This window comes from Labrus mixtus, chromosome 13, assembly GCF_963584025.1.
Source record: "Labrus mixtus chromosome 13, fLabMix1.1, whole genome shotgun sequence".
NCBI classification, from domain to species: Eukaryota; Metazoa; Chordata; class Actinopteri; order Labriformes; family Labridae; genus Labrus; species Labrus mixtus.
In genome coordinates, this window is record NC_083624.1 from 10,774,225 (window position 1) to 10,795,601 (window position 21,377).

General features: G+C 44.3%; 1 protein-coding gene across 1 annotated transcript in view; it reads right to left on the minus strand.

Annotated features, from left to right (window-relative positions):
- Positions 1 to 908: 908 nt before the first annotated feature.
- Positions 909 to 21,377, minus strand: part of plcl1 (phospholipase C like 1) — an 82,002-nt gene continuing 61,533 nt past the window's right edge. The window contains exons 8-13 of the mRNA XM_061053693.1: positions 14,341 to 14,703; positions 11,143 to 11,346; positions 9,145 to 9,220; positions 7,666 to 7,775; positions 4,571 to 6,941; positions 909 to 4,351 (exon numbers count right to left, since the gene is read on the minus strand). Of these exons, the coding sequence (XP_060909676.1) occupies positions 6,747 to 6,941; positions 7,666 to 7,775; positions 9,145 to 9,220; positions 11,143 to 11,346; positions 14,341 to 14,703 (948 nt within the window). The 3' untranslated portion in view covers positions 909 to 4,351; positions 4,571 to 6,746. The remainder of the gene's footprint in view (positions 4,352 to 4,570; positions 6,942 to 7,665; positions 7,776 to 9,144; positions 9,221 to 11,142; positions 11,347 to 14,340; positions 14,704 to 21,377) is intronic.

Here is a 21,377-nt window from a genome sequence, read left to right on the forward strand (position 1 = left end):
TTATCCTTGATTTAAATTACATGGGATTTAATGCAAAATTAGGGAGCAGATGCAGTTTAGAAGAGTTCAAAGATTTATATTTAATCAATAATCTGTTAAAAGGCACCTCAGAAGGAAATAATGGGGTCCAAAAGCAACATAATTTGAACTGTAGTCACATTTTCTATTTAACACAGCTGTATGCCTGAAACAAGCCACATCAACTGTACAGTAGAAATGCGTCGCTTAGCAACACTATGACAACACCCTAACATATTAACTGAGATGTGAGGCTTCTCTACCTTTGGGGTCAAATATGTATGTTCGCATTATGATTTTAATCGGTTACGATAACGTGGTACTCACCAAAGTAATGTTGAGTGATGTGGAAATAAACATTTAAACATTTTAAAACGTTACATTTTTTACATTACTGCCGTTTGAACAATCCAGTTTCCCGCTCGACAAAATACCCGGATGGAGCCGTTTACGTTTTTACGTAACGCCCTATGAGGTTTTTTTAACGCCGTTTTTACTCCGAATAAAATGTTTCATATTCATGATTATCCGGTTGTCATGGTTACAGGTTTCAGTCTCTTAATAAAAATATATTTTCTAAAATGTCAAGTGAAGATTTATTTGAATGGGGAAATTTACTTCCGGAACTAGAGCCGCCGAAAAAGTGGGGGGTCACTGTTGAGCATGCGCACTTGGAGTGGCAGTCCTGTGACTCTGATCTGTGTTCATTATGATTAAACCATAGACTGTTTAAACTTTTTCATAACGTTTCCTGTCCGCCTTCAACAGTCCTATTTAATAAAGGCAAAAGACCCCAAAAATAACAAAACAAAAAAATAAAAGTTAGATATCAGCCTAACAGGAGAGACACACCACACATGAAAAGATATAAAGCGGAGGCGACAGGAGGATGTGATCAGGAAAAGATAACTTTATTTAGTCAGGAATACATATTCTTGTTATACGAATACTTGTCAGATAGAAAACACAGTAGCTTTTCAAAATAAAAGCAAGGTCCGTTTAATTATTATATTTATTCATGGTTTTTAAAACACACTTCAATAAATATTTTTTGGTGTTTTTTTTGGTTCTATTATACAAAAACATACAGTGACTGTAAGAAGAGCTGAGAGGGTTCAAACACTGGATTAAAGGTTAGCTGTGAAAACACGCGTACGGACGCTGCAGATGCCACGCGTTATACAGAACCTAAAACACCTCTGGCAGGTTTCCAAGTCTTTTACACAACTTTGTCCACACACTAAGACTGTTAGAAAGAACTCTCTGTTATTCAAATTATTATTAGTAAGCGCTATATTTCACCACTGGTCTGCAAAGACAGGTAGCATCACACACTGAAGAGCACAGAGAAGGCGAGCTGTAGACTAAGACACGTGGGTTCAACAGAGACACAAAACACCCCAAAGTATCACTGGTCCAGTCTCAAACTCAACATCCTTTCAAGTGAAACTGTATCACAGTGAGAGACGGACGTTTACGCTTTTTTTTTATATGTTTGAGGGAGTAAAGGGACGTCGAGAAGTTCTCACGTCAGGCATCAGGGTGCAGCGTCGGGTCACACACGAGAGACTGAACATTATTCAAAGCACTGCAGTGAGTGGACCTATCAGTATGGAATCGTATGAGCGCCATAAAAAAAAGAATAACCCTTCAAATTAAAGTGTCATCACAAAGAAGAGCAGATGAGAAAAGCAAAATGTGAGTTAAAAAAATATCTGTAAAACTCTTAGATTAAAGAAAAAAATGTGGAAACATGAAGACGAAATTATTAAACCAGCCGTCCATTTTCTTCCGCTTATCCAAGGTTGTGTGACAGTGCCTTTTTTGTAAGCTTTGGGGTATTGAAACTTGGTTGATAGAAGAGATTCATCACACTGAGTTTTAGTAAAAGAGACATTATCATTAGGTCATGATGCAACTCGTCAGCTGAGCTGTCTGAGAGTTTGTTAAAGTGAAATGAGACATTCAAAGATGCAGCAGTGTTCTTCTTTTAGATCACTGAGACTACAGGGAGACACTGAGGACGACTATCTACGGGAAGCCTAAAGGGACAAAATAAATAAATTTAGATATTTTAGTGTAAATTTAGAATAAAATTCTACATATTGTATCTTTAAGTTTAGATGACTGGCATCATGACGACCCGTATCTATATATTTAAAAACATGTGTTTTGCATGTTTCAAAGTGAAAAGTTAAATCTTTCAGAATCTCCTCTTTTGTTCTTCTGGGTCATCAGAGCTACAAATTAGCGTCTCCCTCTGGTATACGTAAGCAAGAGAGGCATCACTGTCGAACACAGCGTCCTGTAAATACAGTATACCTTAATGAATTATTCGGAGCGTGACGGTCACAGTTAACTCGGTCTAATTACTGAAAGCTGACTCTTTCTGTCTCTCTGCTCTCACCTGTTCGCTTCTCTGACCCAGTTTGTCAGCAGGCCTGAAAACCAGAATACAGAAAGGTAATACTGCGGTTTGTTTTACTGCAGCTGCTGCATCATTAATGCCCACAGGTCCTCCCTGCAGGTAAACACACCTGTGACAGACAGAGGGTACGGAGTCACAGCAGGGCCAAAAAGAAGACACCCAAAAAAAAAGATGGAAAAGGAGGAAAAAATGTGAATTTAAAACTATTAATAGATGAGTACAATTTAAAAAGAGAACAAGTTAAAATATCCTTGTTGTGTTTTTTTTGCATGTCAATGATGCCATTAAGGGCTGCACAGTGGTGCAGTGGTTTGCATCACAACAAGGAAGTTCCTGGTTTGAATCCACGTCTGACAGGAGCCTCTCTGTGTGGAGTTTGCATGTTCTCCCCGTGCATGTGTGGGTTCTCTCCGGGTACTCCGGCTTCCTCCCACAGTCCAAAGACATGCTAGTTTGGTTAACTGGTGACTCTAAAGTGTCCGTAGGTGTGAATGTGAGTGTGGCTGGTTGTCTGTCTCTGGCTACCAGTCCAGGGTGTGAGCCGCCTCTCGTCCACCTCCCACAGCTGGGATTGGCTCCAGCCCCCCGCGAGCCGAACACGAACGGGAAAAGCGGTGCAGATAATGGATGGATGGATTAAGAAATAAGCATGAAAATGAATAAATCTCTTTTAATCTTTGTCTCGACATTTCCACTTCTTTATCAGTAACTTCTATTTCAAATATTTCGGGATTTATTTCTTTATTCTTTTACCGATTTATTCCTTTTCTTGGCTCTATACATGGACACATACTGCACTATTATTAAATGTATATGATCTGAAAAGCATCTGAAGATTCTGTCGATTTGAGAGAAACATTGGTGAATATTTTGGCAATGAACCAGTTTGCATTTTCAGGTCAGGGATTAGGGCACCGTGGTTTTATAAGAGACATAAGCACCCATCCCGGGGCGTCCTGTGAGTCAGGGTGAGTATTAATAGATGGACACAGCAGGTGCTGTCACTCCGTCTGCTACTCACAGCCAATTATGACGCTCTGCAGGTGAGCCCAGCGAACACACCTGCATCTAAACTTCATCCAATTTCACCCCCTTCTTCTTCTTCTTCTTCTTCAACAACCTTTGCTCTCCCTTCAGTACATGTCATCTACTTTTCTTAGACACACGCACACACAAACACACTCGTGGAAATGTTATTAGGTCAGCCTCCTCCTGCGGCGGTGACTCAGCTCCCACCTGCAGCCTCCGGAAAAAGCAGCAGGAACACGAGGACGGGGGAGAGCGTTTTAAAAAAGGGACATTTTCTGCAGATAAGAAAAAGGCAACACAAATTTAAAATCTGGGGCGTCGTCGGAACATACAGTAGTTCTGCACAAGCACTTTAAGGGTTAAACAGGTGAGTAAAGTGTTCATAAACATCCTCTCTGCTGCAGAGCGCCACCTGCTGGTGAGCTGTTATTTCCTCTCCGGAAACATTCAACATGTCTTTTCAAAAGTCGCCGTGCTTTCAGTCTAAAGAAATAAACGCTGAACTGAAGTAAATAAAAAAACCTTTTCATGGTTACAAAATCAGGAAAATATGGAAACCCCAAGAGGACATGCATCCATAATCCGGTTGTTTTCCCTCGATCTCGACTTATTTAAGTCGTTATCTCAGGAGAGCAACGCTGGTTTTCATGTGATAACAAGTTTATTTCAGTCGTTTTCTCAAGGTATCGAAAACATGTAACTTGTTATCATGGGAAAACCAGCGTTGTTAACTCGAAATAAAAAGACAAACAGTTGAGATTATTCCTTATCATGAGAAAATGGAGTGAAATAAAATGTGAGGATGAATGTAGTCTTGCTTCCATAGAAAAAACAAGAGAAGGAGTTCTTAAATTTTCTTGCCAGGTACGTGTCTAACTTTTGAAAAATGGAGAGAGGTTAGAACGCAGAAAGGTTTACAGACCGATGCAGAGCTGGCTAAACACTGAAGCTTCAGTGTCCACCACATGGCAACCTGCATGAGCATCGACTCTAGAGAGCGGGGGGGGGGGGGGGGGGGGGGGGGGGAGACAGCTCTCTACAATGTTTAGAATTTGGACTGCAGTCCCGATTTTAAACACTAGGTGCCAGAGCTACATACTGCTCCTTTAAGTGTAATGAGATATTGTTGACCAGAAATCAGATTAACACACTAACTCACTGTAGCAACACACCCAACTTAAGCAAACCTTTGAATACAGTTGCATCTAGCTCCAAAAAAACAACAAGATGGCCATGACCTAGATCCCAAACTTGATGCTTCAAATGATAGTTCCCCTGGTCACCACGTCTTCTAACCCGTGTTTACACACTAGAACTTTAAACTGTCGGTGAAACATCATAGCCATTATTGGACAAAACGCGGAACCTCTTTCTGCCTATAAACCTGAAAATCAACATTTAGTTAACCACAGAACACAGAATTCAAGAAGTTGAATCTGATCCTGTTAAATTAGCTTTTTGTCAAACGTTTGTCAAGATTGGTTGAGACGCAGAATTTCACCTAACACACAAACATGAGCACATTAAGAACCGGTGTTCTCCTGTGTTTAGAGATAAAACAGTTACAGTCAAAGGCCGAGGGGAACACCGTCACTGACGACAGGTACGCACTACCAGTTGGATCAGTAGCACCTGCTGGACGCTATTTTTGTAATTTTCACACACATTGATAAACATCACTAAGCTTAAAGTTTTCAGTCAGTACACATTCTTGTAATTTCCTCCCAATCATATTGCTACATTAAACAATCTGTTCTCTGTACACACAACCAAACACACACACTGAGCGGCCATTAGCTTGCATGTCGGCGCCGGGAGGAGGTTTATGTGATCCACACACGGAGTACTACAGTATCAACACACACACACACACACACACACACACACACACACACAAACACACATCCGCAACTTCTCCAATTACAGCGTCTCTTCTCAGCTACATGTCGTTCATCGTGTTTCAGCCGAACACAACGGGCTCAAAGGCTGTCAGCTGGAGATAACAAGATCCTCTGTGTGTGTGTGTGTGTGTGTGTGTGTGTGTGTGTGTGTGTGTGTGTGTGTGTGTGTGTGTGTGTGTTTTGTGTTCTCAGGGTTGCAAGGCGATCTTTCTGCACTCTAGTTAAAGTTTAGAAAGTGGAGTAATCCTCGTGTAGTCATGTACCTCTTCGGGGTCATTGTTAGGGAGCGGTTCAGCCTTTCAGAGCGACCGGAGAAGATGAATAGAAGTCAGATTTCACGGTGACACTGACGTCTAGAAAATAACGCATGCACTCAGTTAGATGAAATCTGCAAATATTCAGCTCAATGTTTTGACTTTTCCACCTTTCCCCAGACTCACATACATTGTTAAAAAACTCTTAATACTTCCGACAAGGTCAATTTTTTCATCTAATATTCATCCTGTCACTTGCATTGGAGAGATTTGACGCAGACAGAAGAGCAGGATACCGATTCCAAATTTCAGCCAATCAGGGACATGTCTCAAAATAACATCTAAAACGAGGGTGAACTTTGTGCTGGCTTTTACCCGTGGAAGTGGAATTGGTCTGCTTCCTGTTGGACAGGCAGGTGACAAACACCCGTGGTTAGCTTGTGCTAGCATGCGTTAGCTTGCAGTGTGGCAGAAAGAGAAATTGTATTTGACTTAAAATCTAAGCTGCCTGGTTTCTTTCCCCTGTTTGCAAAACTGTAAGCACAAATGAGCACACACACACACACTCAGGTAGTCTTGTTGTCTTCCAGAGGACGAGTTGAATAACTGAGGCAGATAATAATCCTACCCCCCGTCTGTTCTGTATTTCAAACCTCTGAAATGAAACACCAAATGGACCCTGGAGTCCGCCCAGCGACGGCCCCGCTCTCACAAATAAATCTACGGAGAGAAAACCTGCAGAGTTACAACATCGAGACATTTTCTCCCCTTAATATTAGCAGGAGCTGTGTGGTGTTCAAGGACCCGTGTGGGGTGTCCTCTTCGACATTCATAAAAAGCCTTTCAGCAGGCCGGACCTTCAGTGATTCATTAATAGACTCCCGTAAGGCTTTAACAGATTTACTGCTGCGGTCTAGACTCGTCTAGACTCTTACTGCACTGGATGAGGGGAAACCATCCTCCGTCTCCTGAGGAGCTCTTCACACCCGCGCCTTTACTTCTCGCTCTAGTATCTCCTCACACTCTGTAATTATTCCGTCCGCTCACTGTTCGTCTTTGGCAGCACGCTTGACCCGAGGCGGGAGGGGGGCGGGAGGGGTGGGGGGGAGGGGGGTGTCAGATGCGTCCGTTTCCATGCGTGCTGCTCCGGCGTCCTGACAGAGGGTGGGAGGTGTAGTGCAGCTCGGCGCTGGAGAAGGTGGAGGACGAGGAGTTGGAGGAGGTGAGACCACAGGCTTCACACGCCAGAGCCAGCTGCCTCAGAGCGTCCAGAGAATCCATCTTAGCGCCCCGTAGCAGATCGCTCTGACCCTGCAGAAGAGGGAAAAACACATGTTCACAATTTATTACAACTTATGGTAATGTGTGCGTTCAGTAGTACAAGTTTTAGCTCAGGTTTCCTCAGGTGAGATTATTAGAAGGCCAGACCTAAAAAGCTGCTTTTAACCGTGTTTTTAGTTTTTGGTTTCCACCAAGCTGTGAAGAAAATATTTGTCTATTTAAGGAAAAATGTGTAACTTCTTCATCCAGTAGATGTCGCTCTTGAGCACCAGCATGAAACCAAAACAAACTGCTGTTTGGCCACACCTCCTCCATACTGAAGCCTCCGCTCTCCTCCAGAGACACACCTCCAACCCCTCTCCACTCACGTTCACATGAAGGAGTTATCAATTAGAACACATCATACTTAAGCACGATTAAGCTCAAGCGGTGGACAAAATTGTCCTGCTAATGCTAATGTTAGCGCTCTTTAGTTAGCTCGTAGCTTCACATTGCATGTAAACTGACACAGAATGAGCGTGATCTAAAAACTCTTACATGACATCCAAATAATCAGTGAGTATGTTCTTCTTCTTCTCTCTAGTCCTTGACTAAAACAGCTTTTATACACAAGGGGAGGAGCCGGCCGTCCCGTCCATGTAAACACATCTCTCACAACAACACAGCCAGCGGGACTCGAGCTTCTCACTCATTGTAGACAGTCATGACTCAGAGAGATATTTACATGTAGTCTAATGTGGTAGTATGACCTCACCTTCAGCACGGTGATGTTCCAGGTGAAACTCTCCACAGCTTTACTTTGTTTGCGTCCCTTCAGTCCTTCCTTCTCCCCGAGCCGGGACAGCTCTTCATGAAAGTCCATCCCTGAAAAAAAAAAACGCCAAACACAAACATGAGCTGTGTGTCACTTTACAGAGACGGGGAGCAGCTACCATTAAAAACAGAAATATAAGTATGTCAGTGCACTGTTTCTGTGACTGACTGAGTGTAAACAAACTGTTGTGTCTGTTTGTTTGTCAGAATCTGGATTTACATATTTACAAAAGCAAACTGTGGTCATGACATTTACATCGACAGTTAAAGGTCAGGAATCGTCTGAGGAAACGAGAGAGTCTAAAAATATCTGTCTTTGGCTGAGAAGAACTTCTCCATGCTCTCCATACTCCCTGTAGAGATTTCAAACTGTAAAACTTCACCTGGAACGTAAAGCCCGGCTCGCTGCAGGAGTTTTAAAACCCTTACTGATCTTGAATTCGGGTCACATCACTCACATCAGGAGAATCACACGACGAGATATGAAAATCATAACACATCACAGACTACAGGAGTTTATTAAGATTATCGTGCCCGATGGAGGAACGCATCTCACATGACCTCAAGTAAACAATTTGTGATTTTAATTATTTTTGTCGAGAGGAGAAAACATTAAAAAAACAGTTTGGGTTAAGAAAAGTTCAGGGAGACACGGACAACCCGTATTGTCTGTTCTTCAGTGAGAGCTGGAGGTTTATGTAACCGTCATAAAGGCAGCGCACCTGTGCGGGATGCGTCCTTCCGCCGGTCGCCACTTCTGTCCACTTATTATTGTCCTCTCTTGTCTGTCACTGTGATTGTTGTCACACATGACTTCCACCAGACCCTTTCATGATGTTACCGTCAAGATTTTAAATCCTATAAACACGTCTGAAATAACAAACAGTCTCCGGGCAGATCAGAGACGTTATGAGTGGATCTTTGGACGACTCACACTACAAGATAGTCTGGGCAGATAATCGGTTCAGAGCAGCTTCGAGTCGGGAGCGATTGTCGGGAAGGAGGAATCAGACATCAAATCAGCCCGATGATCCTTCAGTGTGAGCCAGGCTGAAGAGATCTCAAGTTAAAGACAAAAGTCTGAAGTCTTACGAGCAGCTTCCAAACCCTCTAAACTAACAGACCCACCCTCTGATTGAATCCTGTAAAAAAAAAACAGTGCAAATAGAGGAAAAACAAAACATTAGAAAGTAACAGAAAAGAGTTCAAAATGAGCCCAAACTGACAGACTTGATGAATCAACAGAAAGTTCTGTGTCTTCTTTGTTCACTGATTTATTCTCAAAGGAGGCGCCTCTTTACATCAAGCTCCTCGCGTTTCTGACACAGTTGGTTCATCGTTAAGCATTCTGCACACTTGTTGTTTTTTTTAAACTCATGAGCATTCATATTCATAACGTCCATATTCACTCAGTTTGTACCTTCTCTCTGCACCTGGGCGATCCTCTCCTGAACACCATCTGCGTTCTCGATGAGCTGTTTCTGAGCTGCAATCATCTGCAGGAGACGGACAGAAAGTTAGAGTTCACTTCCTCAAACAGAGAGCTTTAAGTATCAGAGTCTCCTGAGAACTAAATCAACCGTAAGGGGGGGAAGCAGCCAGAAATGTTGTCGGGTGTTTGAACCCAAAACGGTAAAAAGTGTGATAGAACAAAGAAACAGAACAAAAAAAAACAGCTTGGAAAAAGCCGTTTATGGACTTGGCGCATGTTTGTGACCCTCAGAAAACGGCTCCACGTCCCACTTTTGGGTCCTGACCCACCAGTTGAGAACTACTGCCTTTTATTATAGTTTTTATATGAAACCTGTTGTAACACAATGACAAATCTGATGTTGGTGTTTTTTCTCACAAAGTGTTTTTCAATTTCTCGGGGCTCTGGTGGCGCAGTGGTTAGTGCAAGCGCCCCATGTATTGAAGATAGTGTCCTCCAAGCGGGCGGCCCGGGTTCAAATCTGACCTGTGTCTCCTTTCCCGCGTCTCCTTTCCCCACTCTCTCTCTCTCCCTGATTTCAGACTCTATCCACTGTCCTATCTCAATAATAAAGGCACCAGAAGCACAAAAAAGATTCAGAGAATTACATTTCCTGACAATCATTTGACGGTCTCATCCTCACAGGGTTAAGTCGAGACACATTTTCTCCCGTTGACGCCAACAAACCTCGAAGAATCTGTTGATAGAAATGAAAAATGAAGGAGAGGACTGAAGACCGGCGACAGAGAGAGAGAGGAGGGCGATGTGTGACGGTGACTCAGCCTCAGGAGGTGTGATTTACGCCTGGAAGTTCACAGCGACTGTGGCGACGTGACACTGACCCGCTGAGCTCACATTTCCTACATCCACACTCAACCGTCAACAAATGCAAAGTGATGTTTCGAACACACACACACACACTCTCTCTCTCTGTGCCGAGGTGTGTGTAGGTGTAACATCTGAGCGCTGAAACAGGTGGGAGAGATTCAGCCTGATCTGATGCAAGAAGAGATGGAGGAGGAGGACACACACAGCTGATAGTCAGTGTGTGTGTGTGTGTGTGTGTGTGTAAGTGAGGAGGAGTGTGGCTGAGTGTCTCCTGCATATTTAATGACTCAGGACGGAGGATTTGCATGTGGGTCTGTGTGAGCACGCTGAGTTATGCAGCGTCGTGTGTCACATTACACAGTATGAAAACTCTGATGGCCTCAAATGTGATCCAACTCCATCGAACATATTCAGCAAGAACAGAGATTTTCCAAGAGGGGCGAATGAATCTTCTTCTCGTGTTGCTAACCCTCTTGTCTTTCCTCTTTTTAAAACACATGGACATGCAGCGTGATCAACATCAGAAATACACATTCTCGCTTCTTCTTATGTCATTTGTAACATCCTGCACATGTATGTGGACATTAAGCTGCAAGGAGAGCCGGAGGCTGGTGGTGCCAGCACTGCTGCTAACTAGAGCCGCACTCTGCAATCCAATTAGGCACCATTCACCTGCAGACGTTGAGACTCTGAACCTGAAACTATTCATGTCCGTTTAAAATTAGCGGGTTGTGATCATCCCTGGAATAAGCCGGCTAAATGTTACAGATTCTTAAACGCACAGCCTGTAAGTTACACTGAAACGGGTTTAAAACGAAACAATAAGAAAAGATGACGTCGAAGCTGGTGGGGAATCATGCAAGAGATTCAAAGGGATGAAGCTTGCTTGCCCAAGGACACATCGAACATGTTGCTGCAGGAGCTGGGGATTGAACCCCTGACCTTCGGTTGACAGACGACGACGGACTCTGAGCCACAGCCGCCCCTGCAGACTGTCCTATAGGTCTTGAATGACTTAAAGGTCAGTCTGCTTTCAGTCGGTGAAGTAGACATTTGTCTCTAATTTCAGAAACATACCAGAACACTTTCTTGCAGATCTTCCTGTTTCCTCTTACTCACCGTGTCGTAGGCAGCGAGCAGTTTACGCGTCGGCTCGGAGAGGTTGACCAGAGCCTCCAGACACGGGTACCCGTCCCTCAGCACCATGGTGGCCCCCATCGGGCCCTCGGGACTCTGCAGCCTCGTGGTCAGGCTCTGGATGCACTGCTTCAGTTTGGCCACCGTGGGGAGCCCACACTGCTCCTTGAAGCTGGCCGTCGTGCTCTGGAGACGCATGAATAGAAAACACAGACAGATGAAGAGATGAGGTGGAGGGAGGAGGAAAAGTTCTAGCTGTAAAATTAAGGTAGGAAAAAGGTCAGAAAGGTTGACACACACACACTTCCCCTCTCCTGTGAATAAAATCAATACGGCAGTCGTTGCTGCTTGTAATCCTCTGAAATCCAACTGAGCTTCAGAGCTTTTTGCATTCATGTGGAACAGAATAATTACAACATTTAGAGCCTTTCTCCTCTGCTGCAGGTGAGTCAGGATGCACAGGTGGGTCAGTTAGCAGTCCAGAGAAGTACAAGGGAATAAAAATCTTTAGTCAATATGCCAATTTTTTTTTTTTAAAATCAGGTCACGTCATCATTAAAAAAGTGTATTTATGTTCATGCAAAAACACTAGAAAAATAACCTCTGCTGAACAAGTGAACACAATTTACCACCTGGCAGAGCTCCAAACTGGACCAGCAATTATCACGCCTCACCTGCATGGAGTGAGTGTGGCTGTGTGTGCATCCATGTGTGTGTGTGTGTGGCTGTGTTACCAATAGCAGAATGTAGATGCTGTATAATAAGTGACCATGGCAGATGAGGCCACAGCTGGACGCATGAGACAGAGGTTCAAGTCGGAGAGAGAGGACAATGAGGCTGAAGCCGGCAGATTAAAAGCTGTTTGTGAAAATGTGATTATGTGTGTGTGTGTGTGTGTGTGTGTGTGTGTGTGTGTGTGTGTGTGTGTGCACGTGTGTGTGTTTGTGTGTGTGTGATGGAGGGAGCTCGTTTCAGGGTCGGTGTGATACATGACATGATAAGGATTTATCTCCTGATAGAGATTTTGATACCGTTTATCATTGAGGAGGCTGCTCAACCATTCAGGGAGATGTTTCTTGCTGTTGTAGATCTTGAACCCCAACCCCTTTTTTAAATGTGACTGAATCTAAATCTAAATCTGGACTACTAAAGCCGTGCGGACGCACACATTTAACCCCGTGTGAATGGTTACAAACGTTGGTCCTTTTGTACCGTCAGAAAATGCACACTTCATCCTCTTTTAAGCTTTTGTCTGTTTGTCTGTCGGCAGGATTGAGGATAACTTTTTGGCCAAGACAAAAGGCGACGGCACTCTGCCGATCTGAAGTTCAGGGCAGCGTGGTTTCTGTATTTTTGCCCTTTTGAGATGATTTTTATTTCTAAAAACAGAAATGAAGCGAAAGAGGATGCTTCTCACATCGCCCACTCTTACATCGTTTGTATTCAGTGATAATCTGGTGGGTGCTATGCCACCAGGTTCTGTTTTAGCTCGTATTTATAGATCCTTTATAATCTTCCTCCTCCTCTCCTCTTCCTCCTCCTCTCCTCTTCCTCCTCTCTCATCCTTCCTCATCCTCCTCATCTCCTCTACCTCCTCTCTCCACTTCCTCTCCTCTTCCTCCTCTCTCCACTTCCTCTCATCTTCGTCCTCTCTTATCCTCCTCCTCTCCTCATCCTCCTCTCAACTTCCTCCCCTTTCTTCCTCCTCTCCTCTTTCTTATTGAGTCTCAGGTGGACTAAACTAAGACATCATCTAAGAATATAGAGATTGAGGTTTGTGATAGGACAGAGGAAGTCTCGTTTCTAGTTTAAAACCTGCATGACCTTAAATACAACAGATTCTATTCATAGGATTCAGTTTCCTACGGTGGCACTTTTAATAAGGACAAAACTAATTTACATTTTTAAAAACAAATGTACAAGATGTGAAACGAGCGCTGAGACGGATTTACAAACGACAGAATCTTGCCAGAAAAGGAACCAAATGCTGGAAGTGACCCGGAAGTGATTGAGCGAGCGGTCAACAAGCGGTTTTGGAGGACAGACTGTGAGGAATGTGTTAAACAGAGTTTATGGTGACCGCTTGATGTTTGCCCGTTTTGTGGAGCTCAGCTGGGATCATCTCCAGCATCCCGCAGCCCAGAACGGGAGACGCGGTACAGATAATGGATGGATGGATATACTGGAGTTTTCAAATAGCCAATAAATACTAAACTAATCATTTGGTTGATTTCCTCCTTCACCTTCGGGATGACCAGAGCAGACAGTCCATGTTTTATGAGTCCGAGTCCGTCCCTGCGTCTTGGTTTAAAGAAGGTGAATGAGGTCGTGTCTTTCCAGGAACTATAAAGTCCTGTTCCTCTGGATAATCCAGAAATCCTCTCTGAACATTTTTCATTTTCCTGTCAGAGCGAGCGACGGAGCTCAGAGCAGGCAGAGCGAGGACAGAATGGAAACCAGGTTAGCTCTGAAACGGAGCGCTTTGTTGTTGAACATAAAAAAAATATATTATTAGGATTTTAGAAATCACAAGAGAGTTTTTTTTGTCATTTTTTCAGACATGGATGAAATGAAATTTGCAGGAATTCCAATTTAGAAAATGTCTCCGCTTTCCCAATCAAAGCTGCACCCATGGGTGCATGCTGGTCTTCTGATGCGTCGGCTCGTGGCGACCATTAAAGGACTTAAAGCGGCTTTTTGAGTTCAGACAGAAAACAAAGTCAGTTTTCACCTCGACTGTTGTGCAGCCAAATTACAGACGGAGCAGAAATAATCGGAGCGAGTTGGCAAAGAAAGAGCAGACTCGTGTTTGGATGGATGCCTGGGCGGGCGTGTGTGTGTGTGTGTGTGTGTGTGTGTGTGTGTGTGTGTGTGTGTGTCTCACTATCTATTGTTTCCCTCCTGTTTCTCTCTTTCACCTCTTTTTTTTGTTATACTTGTGAAACAGGGCTGTCACGTTTTGTGTAATTGCGTGTAATGACACACTCCAACGCTCTCCAGAACACTGTTAACCACGAGGCACAGACCCACGCCGTTACACCCTCCTGTCCCTAAACGCTTTGATCTAGATTCTTCAGGGTGATAAAACTAAAAGGTAACGTCTCTCTTTCTGGGACTGGCAGTCTAAATATGCATTTCAGACATTACAAGACATGTAAATCCAAACCCTCTCCCGCTCACCTGAGCCTCCTCCCGCAGGTCAGTCGCCTCTTTAAGCGGGGCGCTGGCCGGTTTGAACGTCTCGTCGACCACCTTGATGCCGGTGTGTCTCAGCGAGACGTACTCCCTCCCTCTCCTCCCGACCCTCCTCACCGACAGACCCCTCCGATGAGCCTTCCCGCCTCCCCGTCGATTGGTGATCGCCACGTGGACGAAGAGGCTGGTGTGTGGTAAGGGGTCTCCCGCCAGGCCCAGCAGGGGCACGTTACGGTAGCCGGGCTGAAGGCACTCGAAGGCCACGCTGTACTGGCCGATGAAGTCGTCTCCGATGTAGTCGTCGTCTAGAACCACGAAGCGCAGCAGGGCCAGCTCCGGCATGTTCACCTGATGAGACGACAAAAGAACAAACACCTGAAGAGACGCTCTGATGGCGTTTCAATGTTTCTGTACATTATTTACCCGCTCTGCATTTTAAAAACATAAAGTCAGCTCTCATTAAGGAGGAGAAGATGGACTTCATTAAAAGATTCAAAGCAGCAAAAAGAGGATCAATTAGTCACACCTGAAGTCGTTCGGCATTAATGTTGACCACAAGCTACGACAAACGCTCACATGTTATTTATGTCAGGTCAGGACATCTCTTCAGCTAATAAGGCTTAACACACACTTAATCTTGACTCGGTCTCGACCCCTAAATGTCTTGGTCTTGACTCGGTCTTGATCCCTAAATGTCTAGGTCTTGACTCGGTCTTGATCCCTAAATGTCTAGGTCTTGACTCGGTCTTGATCCCTAAATGTCTTGGTCTTGACTCGGTCTCGATCCCTATATGTCTTGGTCTTGACTCAGTCTTGATCCCTAAATGTCTTGGTCTTGACTCGGTCTCGATCCCTATATGTCTTGGTCTTGACTCAGTCTTGATCCCTAAATGTCTAGGTCTTGACTCAGTCTTGATCCCTAAATGTCTAGGTCTTGACTCAGTCTTGATCCATAAATGTCTAGGTCTTGACTCAGTCATGATCCCTAAATGTCTTGGTCTTGACTCAGTCTTGATCCCTAAATGTCTAGGTCTTGACTCAGTCTTGATCCCTAAATGTTTTGGTCTTGGCTCAGTCTTGATCCCTAAATGTCTAGGTCTTGACTCAGTCATGATCCCTAAATGTCTTGGTCTTGACTCAGTCTTGATCCCTAAATGTCTAGGTCTTGACTCAGTCTTGATCCCTAAATGTCTAGGTCTTGACTCGGTCTTGATCCCTAAATGTCTAGGTCTTGACTCAGTCTTGATCCATAAATGTCTAGGTCTTGACTCAGTCATGATCCCTAAATGTCTTGGTCTTGACTCAGTCTTGATCCCTAAATGTCTAGGTCTTGACTCAGTCTTGATCCCTAAATGTCTAGGTCTTGACTCGGTCTTGATCCCTAAATGTCTTGGTCTTGACTCAGTCTCGATCCCTAAATGTCTTGGTCTTGACTCAGTCATGATCCCTAAATGTCTTGGTCTTGACTCAGTCTTGATCCCTAAATGTCTAGGTCTTGACTCAGTCTTGATCCCTAAATGTTTTGGTCTTGACTCAGTCTTGATCCCTAAATGTCTAGGTCTTGACTCGGTCTTGATCCCTAAATGTCTTGGTCTTGACTCGGTCTCGATCCCTAAATGTCTAGGTCTTGACTCGGTCTCGATCCCTAAATGTCTAGGTCTTGACTCAGTCTTGATCCCTAAATGTCTTGGTCTTGACTCGGTCTCGATCCCTAAATGTCTTGGTCTTGACTCGGTCTCGATCCCTAAATGTCTAGGTCTTGACTCGGTCTCGATCCCTAAATGTCTAGGTCTTGACTCAGTCTTGATCCCTAAATGTCTTGGTCTTGACTCAGTCTCGATCCCTAAATGTCTTGGTCTTGACTCAGTCATGATCCCTAAATGTCTTGGTCTTGACTCAGTCTTGATCCCTAAATGTCTAGGTCTTGACTCAGTCTTGATCCCTAAATGTTTTGGTCTTGACTCAGTCTTGATCCCTAAATGTCTAGGTCTTGACTCGGTCTTGATCCCTAAATGTCTTGGTCTTGACTCGGTCTCGATCCCTAAATGTCTAGGTCTTGACTCGGTCTCGATCCCTAAATGTCTAGGTCTTGACTCAGTCTTGATCCCTAAATGTCTTGGTCTTGACTCGGTCTCGATCCCTAAATGTCTTGGTCTTGACTCGGTCTCGATCCCTAAATGTCTAGGTCTTGACTCGGTCTCGATCCCTAAATGTCTTGGTCTTGTCTTGGTCTCACCCTGCCTTGGTCTTGGTCTTGACTCGGTCTTGGAGCACTCTGGTCCCAGGTATGTCTTGGTCTCGGTCAGCATGGTCTTGACTACATCACAAGGTACGAGGACTTTATTTGAAGCATGACTTTTTTTTTATTATTATTGAGCTCCTCTGTTGGTACACGGTCTCATGTTGACCCTCTTCAATGAATGCAAACCGTTACTGACCACTTGATGTACCCGCCTCAGCTCCAGCTCTGTGCCTGGAGTTAGGCTGACCGAAAGTTAGAGACGGACACTGGCTTCAAATGTCTGCTTCAGTAACCAATGGGTGATGTCACTGAGACTTTGTCCATGTTGTCTACATGCAGGAATACAATTGTGCCTGAATGCATAATCAAGCAGAGCTGCAAAGGACAAACCTGATGACTATTCTGAAATTCATGCAAAAAAAAAAAAAAAAAAAAGTCAGTCTGTACTCGCTCTGCAGTACACGGTAGTTTCTGCCGCAGGACGGGTCTCATCGACCTGTAGAGGTCCTGACATGCAAACTTCAAAGGAAGCTGCTCCTGAATCAGGACGCACCCAGAGGGCGGTGAACGTCTCAGACCGAGGCAGAAATGGAATTTAAACGAGAGGGAAATAAAATCACGCAGACAGAGATAAAACACCCGACTCTGTCCTCCTCGTGAAGAACGAGCACACGCCAGGAAAACTTCATTCACTTACACATTTCTCTGAGTGGAAATGTTTTTACAAAGATGTGTGGAATAAAATTATTTCAGAGTGAGGGAGACGCTGGTGATGGATGAAGAGCAGAAAACACGTTACAGTGACTGAACGCGGCCCGAGCTGCTCCCTCAGGCCTGCAGCGCACTGTTACAATGTGTGTGTGTGTGTGTGTGTGTGTGTGTGTGTGTGTGTGTGTGTGTGTGTGTGTGTGTGTGTGTGTGTATGGGAATGTGTGTGTGTGTGTGTGTGTGTGTGTGTATGGGAATGTGTGTGTGTGTGTGTGTGTGTGTGTGTATGGGAATGTGTGTGTGTGTGTGTGTGTGTGTGTGTGTGTGTGTGTGTGTGTGTGTATGGGAATGTGTGTGTGTGGGAATATGTGTGTGTGTATGTCTTTGCTTCCATAAGCTGTGAGAGAGGGCTGAGCAGTGGAAAAGCTGAAAAGTTTCATGCATGGGCAAGCCAGACAGACAGCTCCAGCAGACTGTGTGTGCATGTGTGCATGTGTGTGTGTGTGTGTGTGTGTGTGTGTGTGTGTGTGCGTGCGTGCGTGCGTGCGTGTGCAGAATGATGACTCAAATTCAATTCTCATTTTTTCTGCAACAGGCCTCTGTGTGACAGTTAAATCATTTTTAAATTAAAAACGAGTCTGAGGACACGATCTCAGACTGAACCTCTGCTCTATCATCATCTTCACATCCGATCGTTTCATGTTACACTCTTTGTTTTGCCTCATGAACGACGTGTTTACACGCTCACAGAAACAAATGGCGTGCTGTCGATTATTTCTGACCTTTTTCTACAAATGCATATAGTGTAAGATGTGTCATTGAACAGAATCTCAATCTGAACTAAAGAGTGGAGAAGAACATACTGGAGAACAGGAAACATAATGCAGCAGGTTCATTAGAGCACGGAGATCGTAGAGGTGGCGTGCAGACAGTCTATGGTCGTGCAGCGATCACAGGGAATACTCCTGTGTCACCCTCTAACGAGCGTGCAACTCCTGCTTGGTGTTGTCTAGTGACGATATAAATAGTCACGCTGAGACACACCGGCATCAGTGTGGTTGACGAGGCGTTCAAACCAGAAAAAAAGTTTGTCCCCAAAAAATGATGACAGAGAGAGAAACACTAATATGACTGTAATGACAGGAACAAAGATAAAACATGACGCTGCAGATGTCTGGAAGATGCAGACAAAATATGTGTTCTGCTGTTTAGTTCAGATTTATGTGACAGCAGACAGAGATAAGAGCGCAATTATCCTCCTTACGAGAGCCAACGAGAGTTAAAAGCAGATCTTTTGACAGCAGCCTCGAGAGGAAAAAACGACCAAACTGCTCGAGCGTCAGGACAGACGATCAAACTGTGACATCTGAGAAGTGATCGCTTTTAATCACACGTCAATAGTACGGCCAACAACCAATCAGGGAAAGATTGGATCAGTTCAAACATATGTTTAAAGCTTCCTGCTGAAGATAACCATAAACAGCATTTTGTACATTTATTTAGCTGTTTTCAGTCAAAGCATCGTTAAAGGATATAAAGGTTAATCATTTCATACGATCCAGCTGACGTGTCGTTAAGGTTTATCTTCTGTATTCTGCGGCTTTGTAAGGACTTAATGCCTCCCAGACTTTCTTCATCTTCACCATTTAACCTTCACATCGACATCAAAAGAAGAAAAACGTACTGGGCTGCTGTAAAACTTTTAAAGTTGTGTTGTTTTCACACATGCACAAAAAAACTCTTCATGCGTGAAAGGAAACGACTACATTTTTCACCCTGAATTTCAGCATGATTGCCATTCCTCAGTTGTGCACAAGCAGCAACCTCCTGTGTTGAAAAATGAAGCCGATACCAGAGTGTAAAATCCTGCAGTTCCTCGAGTGTCCACTAGAGGCTGGCTGCAGAAGCACAGGAAGTCACATACACTAAACACTAATTCTTAAAAGAGATTAACATGTTTACAGCCTTTTTCAAAAAAACAAACAGGTCTGATTAGCTCATGTCTCGATCAGCACACACTGTACGAGGGGTGAATGTTTTGATGACTCATGCGTTTTGATTTGATGAAGTATAAGAATTATTCACAATAAGACGTGTAGCTGACCTGATTGACAGGCGGGCGCGGTGTAACAGTTTGTCAGGAGGTTTAAAACCCGCCTCAGCTCCAGCTCTCAGCCTGTCGTTATGTTGACTGAAAGTTAGGCTGAGACAGCATTTCCAGCACGGAGACCGCCATCGATGGGACTCCAGCGCCCCCTGCAGGAACAGACGCGTGACGGCACTCAGGCTTCATTACAGTCGATGGTCGTGCAGTGTATACTGAGGCACGACGAGCGCTCACAGCCTGATCGACTGCTCTCAACCGGTCTGATGATTTCCTGACACTTTTGACAGCCACGAGGTGATTCTCAGACTTTGGGACAGTTTTTTCCTGATTGTGTCTGCACAACAACTGACAGACAGCTTCTGAAATCACCATGGCAACAGCAGGCATGCCCCCTTCGATTATGAAAGAAACGCTGGCTGGAGATATCTGCAGCGAGCTGACAGGGAGTATTTGTTATGAGTTAGCTGCTGGTAAACCTAATCTGTGATGCAGAGTGTTTGTGTGAGTGAGAGAGAAAGTCGTGTATTTGAGCCGGGCATGCGAGACAACTGAACATCTGTTGACGATTGTGAACGCTCCGTCCTGATTCAACTCGTTTAGTGTGAGTGCTCAGGTCGTGCCCGACAATCAGGTCGTACGGTGTGAGCACATACAAATGAGCTTTGTTGACGTTCCACCTCAACTTTTACACAATCACACAGCGTACACCGGGCTTCATACACACACACACACACACACACACACACATGATGGAGCCACATGACGCCACGTCAGCTGTGACAGGCTGTCATTACCACTCAGTCTCAGTAACACAGGACGCCTGTCAGTGAGCATCGCTGATGGCGGACGTCAAACCTCGTCTGCCGTGATAAATTCAGAGCAGTCGTCAGTGTCTTCGTGACAGCAGCTCGTTTCACTCCTAAAGGTTCACAATTAAGAGCTCTGTGCTCTACTTTCATGCTGCAGGTGGCGAGGACCGAGGAGGAGACACACACCTCCACACACACATCATCCTGTTATATGTTGTTGACATCTTTAATGTTGAATATGGACCATGTTGAACGCATCACAACAGGATTTAAGGTCATGTTTCCAAAAGGTGTAATAACCGGTCATTTTTAACAATGACATCATCAAACGCGTTCTTCACAAACCGCTGAACTTTGACGTCTTGCAGTGACATCATCACTACCTGTCTACATGCTTTTGTGTCTTTAAGAAACTGAACAAATTGACTATTTTGAGTTCTTTATTTTGGGTCCTGAACAGCAAACAGGATTAGCATGAGGCTGTCATGCAGCTGTGTAAATGTCTTCGGCTGGTTATTGCTTTTTCTCATCAGTATTATAAACTGAATGCATTTTTTTAAGCACTTCTTGTTGCTGGGAATGTGTGTGTTTTTATCTGAGAATTATGATAGTGTCTCAGAAAACTCTAATATAGATAAACAGGGACATTTTTGACCTTTTAAGTCCATTTGCAGAGCTTTATATTTCTATTTCGGGTCATTCAGGGAATCATAATAAAGATGAGCTGCATGTTTGTGCTCTTTAAGTCTCCTCCTGCTCCATTAGGAATTTATTTTCTCCTCCTGAAGAGGATAAGAAGAATTAATGAGTGTCGCCAGTAAAAACGCTGAACCGGAATCCATTACCTTCTCAAAAATTCCTCCTGATAACGATGTGTTTATGCTAAATCATGCCCACAGACTGAGTGTGTAAGGAGAGGACAAAGCTGCGGCGACGTCACCTGTCGGTTTGCCGACTTTTATTTTGAAAGCTTAAAGTCGACCTATTCTGCTGATCCCCATTTTCAAACTCTCATAGTGTTACAATGCTGGATGTCCAAACTAAACGTGGGCAAAGTTTCAGATCATGAGGTAAACGTATGTTGGAGTAATCCCAGGATAAGTCTGCAGAGGGCGCTAAAAAGCTTATTCACGCCCCGACATGAAACGAAGACCAG